We start from the raw sequence: 11,705 nt of genomic DNA, 5'->3' as shown, positions 1-11,705 counted from the left end.
CCGTCTCCCACTGAACATTGCCACCAACATTCCATGTTCCTCCATTAACTCTTTTTATTTTCAAGGGTATTTTTCTTTCCTAACTTGTTCGGGGGGGGCGTGCGTTGTGAAATGATCTCCTTACGACACATTGGACCTCTAAGAAGCTTAGAATCGGCCAGATTCACAGAGAGGGGACCACACCTCCTGTCCTTAGGGATTGTTCCCAAACTGCTGAATCTTGGCTGAGGCTGCTGGGAACAGGCCTTCGCTGCCTCCATTGGAGCTCTCTGGCTCCTCACTATGGCCCTTGTCCAATGTGTCCTGGACAAGTAACATTGAAAAAGCTTTCTGCTGATGGGCAGCTCTCTCTCTTCCAGCTTCCAATCTCTCTCTCTGGTCACTGCAACCTTTCCTTTCTTTAGTTTATCACCAGTACCATGGCAATCCCTCCTTATCTTGTTCCTTCTAAGCTCCAAATGGCCCATCCTACACACTCATCCTTCCTTCTGTATTCACACCGTGTTTAAATCAGGACTCTTTGTACAATCTCTTACCCTAACCCATTCTTTTCCAGGACTTCAAAACTGTGAAATTCCTTACCTCCCTCAGTTGTCTTTCTCTCTGCAATCTACAGGGCTTTAAAACACAAGACTGATGCCATCTGATCAGTGTTTTCTGATTTCCCCCTGCTCTTTTCTTGACTTGCACCATGGACTTGCACCTTTATCTCGGTTTCTCAATGGGAAAAATTTCCAGTATTCATCTGACAATTTCTTACCTATATATGGTGTCAGCCGTGGCTCAGTGGGTCACAACGTGTGAGTGCAAGTCCCACCCCAGAGACTTAACCACATCATCTAGGCTGCACTGTCAGAGGGCCAGTACTGAGGGAGTGCTGCACTGTCGGAGGGTCAGTACTGAGGGAGTGCTACACTATTGGAGGGTCAGTACTGAGGGGGTGCTGCACTGTCGGACGGTCAGTACTGAGGGAGTGCTGCACTGTCGGAGGGTCAGTACTGAGGGAGTGCTGCACCGTCAAAGAGTCAGTACTAAGGGAGTGCTGCACTGTCAGAGGGCCAGTACTGAGGGAGTGCTACACTGTCGGAGGGTCAGTACTGAGGGAGTGCTGCACTGTCAAAGAGTCAGTACTGAGGGAGTGCTGCACTGTCAGAGGGTCAGTACTGAGGGAGTGCTGCACCGTCAAAGAGTCAGTCCTGAGGGAGTGCTGCTCTGTCAGAGGGTCAGTACTGAGGGAGTGCTGCACTGTCGGAGGGTCAATACTGAGGGAGTGCTGCTCTGTCGGAGGGTCAGTACTGAGGGAGTGCTGCTCTGTTGGGGAGCAGTACTGAGGGAGTGCTACACTATTGGAGGGTCAGTACTGAGGGAGTGCTGCACTGTCAGAGGGGCAGTACTGAGGGCGTGCTGCACTGTCGGAGGGTCAGTACTGAGGGAGTGCTGCACTGTCGGAGGGTCAGTACTGAGGGAGTGCTGCACTGTCGGAGGGTCAGTACTGAGGGAGTGCTGCACTGTCGGAGGGTCAGTACTGAGGGAGTGCTGCACCGTCGGAGGGTCAGTACTGAGGGAGTGCTGCACTGTGAGACGGTCATTACTGAGGGAGCGCTGCACTGTCGGAGGGTCAGTACTGAGGGAGTGCTGCTCTGTTGGGGAGCAGTACTGAGGGAGTGCTACACTATTGGAGGGTCAGTACTGAGGGAGTGCTGCACTGTCAGAGGGGCAGTACTGAGGGCGTGCTGCACTGTCGGAGGGTCAGTACTGAGGGAGTGCTGCACTGTCGGATGGTCAGTACTGAGGGAGCGCTGCACTGTCGGAGGGTCAGTACTGAGGGAGTGCTGCTCTGTTGGGGAGCAGTACTGAGGGAGTGCTACACTATTGGAGGGTCAGTACTGAGGGAGTGCTGCACTGTCAGAGGGGCAGTACTGAGGGCGTGCTGCACTGTCGGAGGGTCAGTACTGAGGGAGTGCTGCACTGTCGGATGGTCAGTACTGAGGGAGTGCTGCACCGTCAAAGAGTCAGTACTGAGGGAGTGCTGCTCTGTCGGAGGGTCAGTACTGAGGGAGTGCTGCTCTGTCGGAGGGTCAATACTGAGGGAGTGCTGCTCTGTCGGATGGTCAGTACTGAGGGAGTGCTGCACCGTCAAAGAGTCAGTACTGAGGGAGTGCTGCACTGTCGGAGGGTCAGTACTGAGGGAGTGCTGCTCTGTCAGAGGGTCAGTACTGAGGGAGTGCTGCACTGTCGGAGGGTCAATACTGAGGGAGTGCTGCTCTGTCGGAGGGTCAGTACTGAGGGAGTGCTGCTCTGTTGGGGAGCAGTACTGAGGGAGTGCTACACTGTCAGAGGGGCAGTACTGAGGGTGTGCTGCACTTTCGGAGGTCAGTACTGAGGGAGTGCTGCACTGACGGAGGGTCAGTACTGAGGGAGTGCTGCACTGACGGAGGGTCAGTACTGAGGGAGTGCTGCACTGACGGAGGGTCAGTACTGAGGGTGTGCTGCACTTTCGGAGGTCAGTACTGAGGGAGTGCTGTACTGTCGGAGGGTCAGTACTGAGGGAATGCTGCACTGTGAGACGGTCATTACTGAGGGAGCGCTGCACTGTCGGAGGGTCAGTACTGAGGGAGTGCTGCTCTGTTGGGGAGCAGTACTGAGGGAGTGCTACACTATTGGAAGGTCAGTACTGAGGGAGTGCTGCACTGTCGGAGGGTCAGTACTGAGGGAGTGTTGCACTGTCGGAAGGTCAGTACTGAGGGAGTGTTGCACTGTCGGAAGGTCAGTACTGAGGGAGAGCTGCACTGTCGGAGGGCCAGTACTGAGGGAGTGCTGCACTGTCAGAGGGTCAGTACTGAGGGAGTGCTGCACTGTCGGAGGGTCAGTACTGAGGGAGTGTTGCACTGTCGGAAGGTCAGTACTGAGGGAGAGCTGCACTGTCGGAGGGTCAGTACTGAGGGAGTGCTGCACTGTCGGAGGGCCAGTACTGAGGGAGTGCTGCACTGTCGGAGGGCCAGTACTGAGGGAGTGCTGCACTGTCGGAGGGTCAGTACTGAGGGAGTGCTGCACTGTCGGAGGGTCAGTACTGAAGCAGTGTTGCACTTTTGGAGGGCCTATCTTTCGGATGAGACTTTAAAACGAGGTCCTGTCTGCCCTCTCAGATGGACATTAAAGATCCCATGGTACTATTTTGAAGCTATGATGTGGAGATGCCGTTGATGGACTGGGGTTGACAAATGTAAGGAATCTTATAACACAACCTGGTGTTGTAAGATTCCTTACTATTTTGAAGAAGAGCAGAGGAGTTCTCCCCCGGTGTCCTGGCCAATATTCATCCCTCAACCAACATCACTAAAAACATCTGATCTGGTCATTATCACATTGATGTTTGTGGGATCTTGCTGTGTGCAAATTGGCCGCCGTGTTTCCTACATTACAACAGTGTCTACATTTTAAAAGTACTTTATTGGCTGTAAAGAGCTTTGAAACATCCTGAGGTCATGATAGGTGCTATATAAATGCAAGTCTTTAAATCCGATTTTAAAAAACTATTTACAGATAATTTTTTTCAGAAGTGGAGGAGAGCAGGTCAGGGTTGGAAATGGAGATGTAATGATGAATGGACATTCTGGAGCTTCGCTTGATCGCCTTTGGGGAATCAACAGGTATTTATACAGAACTCAGGAGATGAAATCGGTGGGGTAGAGTCTATGATACATGGTCTGTGGACACAGCAGGTTTGAAGATCGAATGGCTCTTTTTCATCCCATGCTTTTATGTCTTTTTATTAGGTATTTAGATGAAACATTACTGGGTTGAGTTTTCAGGAGTCAGCATTGCACAGCAGTGCTATCTAGAGGTATTTTTTTATCAAACCTAGTTCTAGGTTTATGCTGCCTCATGTGTCACATGCCGTTCAGTTTGTTTCTGAACAGGATTAAGAATTCACAAATGGTTGGAGGTGCCATCTTTTGGATGAGACGTTAAACCGAGGCCCCATTTGCCTCTTCAGGTCGACGTAAGAGATCCCTTGGCACTATTTGAAGAAGAGCAGTGTTGTTCTCCCGGTGTCCTGGCCAATATTTATCCCCCAAACAACACCACCAAAAACTAATGAACTGGTCATTTATCTCCATTGCTGTTTGTGGGACTTTACTGTGTGTAAATTAGCTGCTGTATTTGCCCACATAACAATGGCTACACTTCATAAACAAATTTATTGGCTGTGAAACGCTTTGGGACTTCCAAGGACATGAAAGGCAAATTCTTTCTTTACTGCACAAGGGTGTGAAGTCACAGAATTAGTTTATTCAGTCATGGTACAGTGAAGCCCTACACAGCTGAATATCCTACCTGCACCCTGTCCAATATGAACAGATTGGTGGTGCAATGCTTGTGTGTTTATGTGTGTGCGCGCCTGCATGTGTGTGTGCATACGTGCGTGTGTGTGTGTGCATATGCATCTGTTTCTTATCCGACCCCAAATCTGCCTGCCCACGTGACTCAGCCTTGCTCAGTAGCCTATTGTGTGGCACCTTGTTAAAGACTTTTGGAAAATCAAGATACACAATGTTGCAACCTACACCCGCCAACCTGGAGACTTCCTCAACCAGGCCGGTGAAGCAGGACCCCTTCTTCCAGAAGCCATGTTGAGATTCTCTAACGACCCGGACTCTGGTGGCCATTCCATGTATCTCTAATGAGACCTTCTACCAACTTGCCTACGATTGAAGTTAAGCTAATGGGCCTGTAGGCTCCCGGTTCTGACTTGATGCCCTTTTTAAATAGGGTTTGACTGTGTGGCTGGCCTCTAACAAGGTGACTGGCTTGTAGGACACGCGTGTGCTGATGTGTCGTACTGTTTGAGAACGCTGAGTGCTCACTATAGGGTGAAATGAAGCTCTTGTCGCCATGAAGTTTGAAACCTGTGCTGCTCACTTCCATGGTGATTTGAATGTGGACGTTTAGTTTCCAAGGTGACTAGAACACTGGACCTCTCAAGTGAGCCTCTCTCCATCCACGGAACACTCCCAGACCCCAGTGAGCTGTTCAATAGATGAAGGGCTCGCAGAGTACAGCTCCCCCTTTCTTTGAGCACCCTCGGGTGCATGATTTCGAGGCCAGGAGGGCCGATCTGATCCCTTATTCTATCCAGGGCTAGATCCTTATCGATCGACCCGAATCTGCCCTGAGGAAGCCTTGAATGGCCCTATAAGTCCTTGATAGCCTTCTGACTCCTGACTCAGCTAAAAAGACCCATGCTATTACTACCACAGTTATCCACTGTTTACCTCTCCAGTGTCCCACTGCAGCATCAGTAGAATTTCTCCCCTTTCAGTGGTGGGCTCCTGCCAGTTGCAGGGGGAGGGAGTGCTCCAGGAGTCTGCCCTCTGTAATGTAATGAAATCAGGACCCCCTCCCCGACCCGGGACAATGGACCAGGGTCATTGGTGGGCTCAGGGTGACAGGCAGAAGTCCCGCCCTGACTGTCCTGGGGAGCGAAGAGGAGAATCCAGGCCTAAAATTCCAATTTGTGAGGCGGAAGGGTCATTGAGGAAAAGATTTGCTCTGTGCGCGTGCAGGCTAGGGACCTTCCGCATGTGGGCGGTGCAGAAGAGTTGATACGGTGGAGGTGATGGAATGAGGCGGGGCGAGCCTCCGTTTGTGGGGGTCCTGTGTGGTCCCGGTCAATGGGCATTCTGTCTACTACAGGAGCTCAGCACGGTCCACCCACATGGGCTGGCTTTATTGGTTGTCCAGTTTGGGGACTGGACGGCAGCTGGAAGAAGCAGATTATTACAGAGAGAAAGGCCTGTCTCTGAAAGGGTGACCCTCACAGGCAACAAAAGAGAGACTGCGACTTTCAGCTCAGAACCTGTGAAAAAAAGAATTTGCATTTATTTAGCGCCTTTCATGACCTCAGGACGTCCCAAAGTGCTTTATAGTCAATGAAGTACTTTTGAAGTGTAGTCACTGTTGCAATGTAGGAAAAACGGCAACCAATTTGCGCACAGCAAGATCCCACAAGTAGCAATGAGATAAACGAGCAGATAATCTGTTTTAGTGATTATGATTGAGGGATAAATTTTGGCCCTAAAACACTGGGGAGAACTCACCTGCTCGTCTTCAAAATAGTGCCATGGGATCTTTTACATCCACCTGAGAGGCCAGACAGGGCCTCGGTTTAACGTCTCATCCGAAAGACTCATGGACTCCCTGAATTTCACTTGGTATCCTTCCAATTTCATTGAAACTTGCATTTGGACCTTGAGATTGGGGATTCACCGGGGGGAGTGGGGGGTTGTTGTGGCACCCCCTAGTCATGCCAACCCTAGAATAGATTATCTGGGCACGTACCTCATTGCTGCTTGTGGGACCTTGCTGTAAGCAAACTGGATGCCACATTTCCTACACTACAACAGTGAATCCACCAACACCCAGCCGGTGTTCTTCACTGACCACTGCCTCCTGCTGGCCGACTGTCAATCACAGGAACACCAGAAGACAGGCAGGGGCTTTTGGAAGCTGAATGTGAGACTGTTGATCCAGAGAACATTGAGGAACTGAAGAGGGTTTACACAGGTTGGAGGACCATGAAACCCCTCTTCGACTCCACGGTGCACTGGTGGGGAGCGATCAAGGCCAACATCAAGAGGTTCTTCATCCTCAAAGGCGTTCAGAAGGCGAGAGAGAGACAGAGGGAAGTGTCGCAGCTCCAGAAAAGCATGCAGGATCTGCTCCAGCTGCAGTTGATGGGGGTCGATGTCAGGGAGGAACTCAGAGGTGAAGGGCCAGCAAGCCTCGCTCATCGCCTCCGAAGCCTCAAAGATCATCTTCCGATCCAGAGCCCGCTCCGTGGAGCAGGTCGAGAAATGGTTGTGTTTCTTCTTTCAGAAGCTGCACAGAGAGACCTCAGTGATCAACACAGGAGGAAGACGGCTCGGTGACGTCTTCGCAGGCCGACATACTGAGGATCAGCAAATCCTTTTATGCCCGGCTGTAAGACACGAAGCTCACAGACAGCACGGCCTCCCAGTCCTTTATCATGGTGGTCTTAGGGGACAGCGAGCGGGAGAGCACGGATCGGCCACTGACCTTGGATGAGCTGACAAAGACCGTCTGTTCCTTCGAGAAGAGTAGAACTCCTGGAAGCGACGACTTACCGGTGGAGCTGTACTCGGATCTGTGGGACTGGATAGGCCCAGACCTGCTGGAAGTGTACGGGGGTATGCTCCTGGCAGGCAACATGTCAGACTCCATGAGGAAAGGCATCATCACCCTCATCTACAAGCAGAAGGGGGAGAGGGAAGAAATCAAAAATTGGCGACTCATTTCCTTGCTAAATGTCAACTACACGATTCTGTGTAAGGCCATCGCCACCAGGCTCAAGTCTGCTCTGGAGGTGGTGATCGACCCGGATCAGACCTGCTCTGTACACGGCAGGAAGATCTCTGATAGCCTTGCGCTGCTCAGGGATACGATCGCCTATGTGCAGGACAGGGGGGTGAACACCTGCCTCATCAACCTTGAACAGGAGAAGGCCTTTGACAGAATATCCCACACGTACATGATGGACGTGCTCTTCAAAATGGGGTTTGGGGAATCCGCGATTGGATCCAACTGCTCTACGCAGACATCCGTAGTGCAGTCCTAATCAACGGGTGGGAGTCGGAGAGCTTTCTGATTAGATCTGGAGTCAGGCAGGGCTGTCCTCTCTCTTGTTCGTATGTTGCATCGAGCCATTTGCCATGTCCATTAGGAGTGACGATCCCAGGCAGCGGAGGCTCTCAGGTTAAGGCTTCCGCGTACATGTACGATGTCACCATCTTCTGCTCCGATCAGCAGTCGGTCCACAGACTGATGGGCATCTGCGGCCGTTTCGAGCCGGCCTCGGGGGCCAGAGTGAACCAAAGTAAGAGTGAGGCCATGTTCTTTGCAGGTGGGAGACCCGGTCCTTTGTCCCCTTCACCGTTCGGTCTGACTATCTGAACGTTCTGGGGATTTGGTTCGGGGGGCGGGGGCACCAGGCCTGCACCAAGAACTGGGAGGAGCAGATTGCCAAGGCCAAACAAAAGCTTGGTATGTGGATGGGGTGCTCCCTCTCCATAACAGGCAGGAACCTGGTGATAAGTTGTGAGGTACTCGCGACATTGCTCTATGTGGCCAAGGTCGGGCCCATTCCCCGTCAATCCGCCGTCACAGTCACCCAATCTATCTTCCACTTTGTCTGGAGGTCCGAGATAGAACGCGTCCGCAGGGACACCATGTACAAGTCCCCAGACAAAGGGGGGGGGGGGGGAAAAGAGCATCCCCAATGCCACTCTGATCCTGATGGCCACCTTTGTGTGTGGCTGCCTCAGGATGTTTGCAGAGCCCCGGTGCGCAAACACCAAGTGTCACTACGTGCTGAGTTTCTACCTGTCCACCACAGAGAGAAGACTGGGTCTGGCCACGCTGGCCGGGCGGATGCAGGACGTCCCATCCAGCTGGACCGTCCCCCACCACCTGTCCCAGGTGGAGAAATTCCTAAGGAGGAACCTGTTTGACCACAAAGCAGTCAGGCAGTGGTCGGCACGGAATGTTCTGAGAGGACTGCAGGAAAAGGAGAGGGCAGATCAGATCGGGCAGTTCCCCGGCCAGAATGTCGATGCCATTTGGCAGAACGTCTTGTCGCCAGAACTAACCAAAAGGCACCAGGATGTAGCCTGGATGGTGGTGAGAAAGGCCCTCCCAGCACGTTCCTTCCAACATGCACGGAATCTCAGCGCCACCGCGGGCTGCTCTCGAGGCTGCGGCGGGGAGGAGCCCGTCGTCCACCTCCTGATGGACTGCCCCTTCGTGCAGAGGGTGTGGAGAGAGATGCATTGGTATCTGTCCTGGTTCATCCCCAACAGCTCGGTAACACAGGACACTATGGTCTACGGACTGTTCCCTGGGATGCACACCGAGACAGATATCAGCTGCGGCTGGAAGACCATCAACTCGGTGAAGGAAGCTCTTTGGTCTGCCTGAAACCTGCTGGTCTTCCAGCTGAAGGAGCTGTCCACGACCGAGTGTTGCCGACTGGCACACTCCAAGGTCCAGGAGTATGTGATAGGGACGCACTGAAGTGAGGTGCAGCCTACGCAAAGGCTGTATAGGGAAAGGCTACTGTGTAAGGCCACCCCATTTTGTATTGTACTGAATGTATTAGAATTTGTTTTGAATTGTAAAAATGAGATCATAATGTGTATGATCTGCACTGTATTGGTTCGAACTATATTGCTTTAAATTGTGTCTTTTTACACTGAACTGTGTGAATCTTAAAGTTTTATGAAATAAAATATATTTTGATTTTTTTTTTAAAAGTGACTACACTTCTAAAGTATTTCACTGGCTGTAAAGCACCACGGGTCGTTCTGAGGTTGTGAAAGGCACTATATAAATGCAAGTTATTTCTCAGTGAGGTTTAGACACACTTGCATTGGAGTTTTGAATCTCTCACATACCACAGATGGGGTTTGAGTTCTGATTAACCCTTTCATTCTTCTTCCCCTGGCTCTCTAACCCCCCCTTCATGCCTCCCATTCCGATTCCACCCTATCCCTTCCCCTCTCAGTCCTGGCTGCCGGGATTATTTCATTGTAGGGTCTCAGTGTTGCCTCTGTTTTGGGAGAGAGGGTTGTTGCTCGGGCGGAGCTGCTCCTTGTCACCCGGGGGCTCCGATCCCGCAGCTGTCCCGGGCGGGGGGGGGAGATCGCCCCAAGTCGGTCCTGGCCGCTTGCGCCAAAGCCCAGTCGCCAAGAGACGCTCCAGACTCGGGCTGGGCGGGTGATGAATGACGGCGGTAACCAGGCGGACAAAGAGTCCAGGGCAGCTTAGAAACGGGCAGCAAACACATACACAGAGGGAGAGAGAGAGAGAGAAATCCCAGAGACAGGGCGAGAGACTCTGAAACCTGGAGGTATCTGTCAAGCACGAAGCAAGTGGCCAAACTAAGCATCAATCACATCTCCCAAAAGAAGCAGGTTATCACAGAAAGACCAGTCTGATAAAAGGCAACACACACAGACAATAAGGGAGAAATTGGGACTCTCCACTCAGAACCCATGGTGTGGAAAGACTGGATTTCACTTTGATAATCTTCCAAAGTGGTTGGGACTTGCAGTTGGAGCCTGCGAAGCTTCCTGGCTGAGAGCTGCAGTATGGAGCTGGTAACTGTTGAATCCTGAGCACATGGCTGTTGAGAGGGAGGAGACCAGGCCGCAGAGATCTATTTCCGAATGCCCGGTCTGTTACCTTGTCTATGACAATGCCTCCAAGACGCCTCTGCTGCTGCCCTGTGGTCACACCTTCTGCCTGGAATGCCTGGCCCGAATCTGCATCTTCATGAAGCAGGACGAGACTTTTCCGTGCCCGCTCTGTCGGACTGCCGTCTCCATCCCACCGGGAGGAGTCCCCAAGCTCAACCCCGACCTGCAAATGATGTCCGCCTTCCCCCCGGGACTACAAACCGCGCAGAAGGTTTGGTTGGAGGGGTCTCGGCTCTGCTGGCTGGAGGGGAATGAAGCTGACGATATTGCGACCGTGGTGACATTGCAACTATTGCCCCATCCCAACCCTGAACTCTCGGGCCCATCGCACCTGGTGGGTGTCCACCATACACCCCGGATCTCCAGGTATTGGATCTTCTCCAATAACTGTTGCTGTCTCAGTCTCCTGATAATGGGTGGATTAGTAATGGTGTTTGGCATCATCTTCTTCCCCGCCTACCTCATCAAAGGTCTATGAAGCACTTTATTCAGCATCACTTTTCGATTTGCCCACAGAGACAGAATGACGGGACTAAACTCCGAGTAGGTTATTGGACGACCAATAAGGCTCAGCAGTGTGCCAGATGACAATTCACTGGTGGGTTATAACACTGGGGGCGGAGTCTGCCTTGCGGGGGCCCCAGGCAAAAGTTCAGTTTGGGGGTCTCTACATTTTACTGCACGATACTAAAAAGGCAGTGGGTCCCAATGCTGCCTCTGCCTTCACACTTTATGTGTGCTGTGGGAATTGTTCTTTTTTGACATTAGGCTTTTATCCATTCTGTAAATATCAGCTGCCTGTTTGTAGCATTGATATGATTATATTAAATATGATTGATTAGCAAATCCTGTGGCGTGGAGGATGTCTGAACTAGAGAGATGTAAATGTCTCCCTAAATTTGAAGACTACATATATCGTAAATATCAACATGGGAGCCAAGAATTACAGATATTTATAAATTCATTTTTAGCTAGTGCTGGCGTAAACAATATGGTCCTTTCACAGCAATGGGCTGACAATTGTGACGATTATTTTCATATCTTGTGGCGTCATAAAAATATCATTTGAAACAAACTATATTTGAAACTCGTATATATAGAAACACAGACGGTGAAATTGGTCTCTGCCAGTAGTGTGAAATGGGATCATGACCCCATGGGACACGGGGTGTAAAACATTGGTTCACTTGGGGCTCGTTTTGAGCTGAGGGTGAAAGCCGATTCCACCATCATCGAGATGACAGTAGCACCACTCTTGGGAAGAGCTTATGGGAAGAGAAAAGGAAGAAGATTTACAACGCACCCCCAATCGAATGTCATCAAAGAGGTAAGAGGAGAAAATATTTTCTGCGTTATGCAGCGGATTGACAAGTGCAGCCCCACCAGGGAGGGTTAAGAAAGGGAGTGTGGCCAGGATAATAGTTAATG

General features: G+C 51.3%; 1 protein-coding gene across 1 annotated transcript; it reads left to right on the top strand.

Moving 5' to 3' along the window:
* The first annotated feature begins 10,200 nt into the window (after positions 1-10,200).
* Positions 10,201-10,755, top strand: LOC137300326 (RING finger protein 223-like). Its single transcript, XM_067969412.1, has one exon. The coding sequence runs from the start codon at positions 10,201-10,203 to the stop codon at positions 10,753-10,755; it is 555 nt and encodes a 184-aa protein (XP_067825513.1).
* Positions 10,756-11,705: the final 950 nt, after the last annotated feature.

This window comes from Heptranchias perlo, chromosome 31 (genome assembly GCF_035084215.1).
Source record: "Heptranchias perlo isolate sHepPer1 chromosome 31, sHepPer1.hap1, whole genome shotgun sequence".
Taxonomy (NCBI): Eukaryota; Metazoa; Chordata; class Chondrichthyes; order Hexanchiformes; family Hexanchidae; genus Heptranchias; species Heptranchias perlo.
The sequence above is the reverse complement of the archived record's forward strand: the minus strand, read 5'-3'. Positions and strand labels throughout refer to the sequence as shown.

Coding starts and splice junctions, on each gene's coding strand:
- LOC137300326 (XM_067969412.1), top strand. CDS start 10,201: ATGGCTGTTGAGAGGGAGGAGACCAGGCCGCAGAGATCTATTTCCGAA.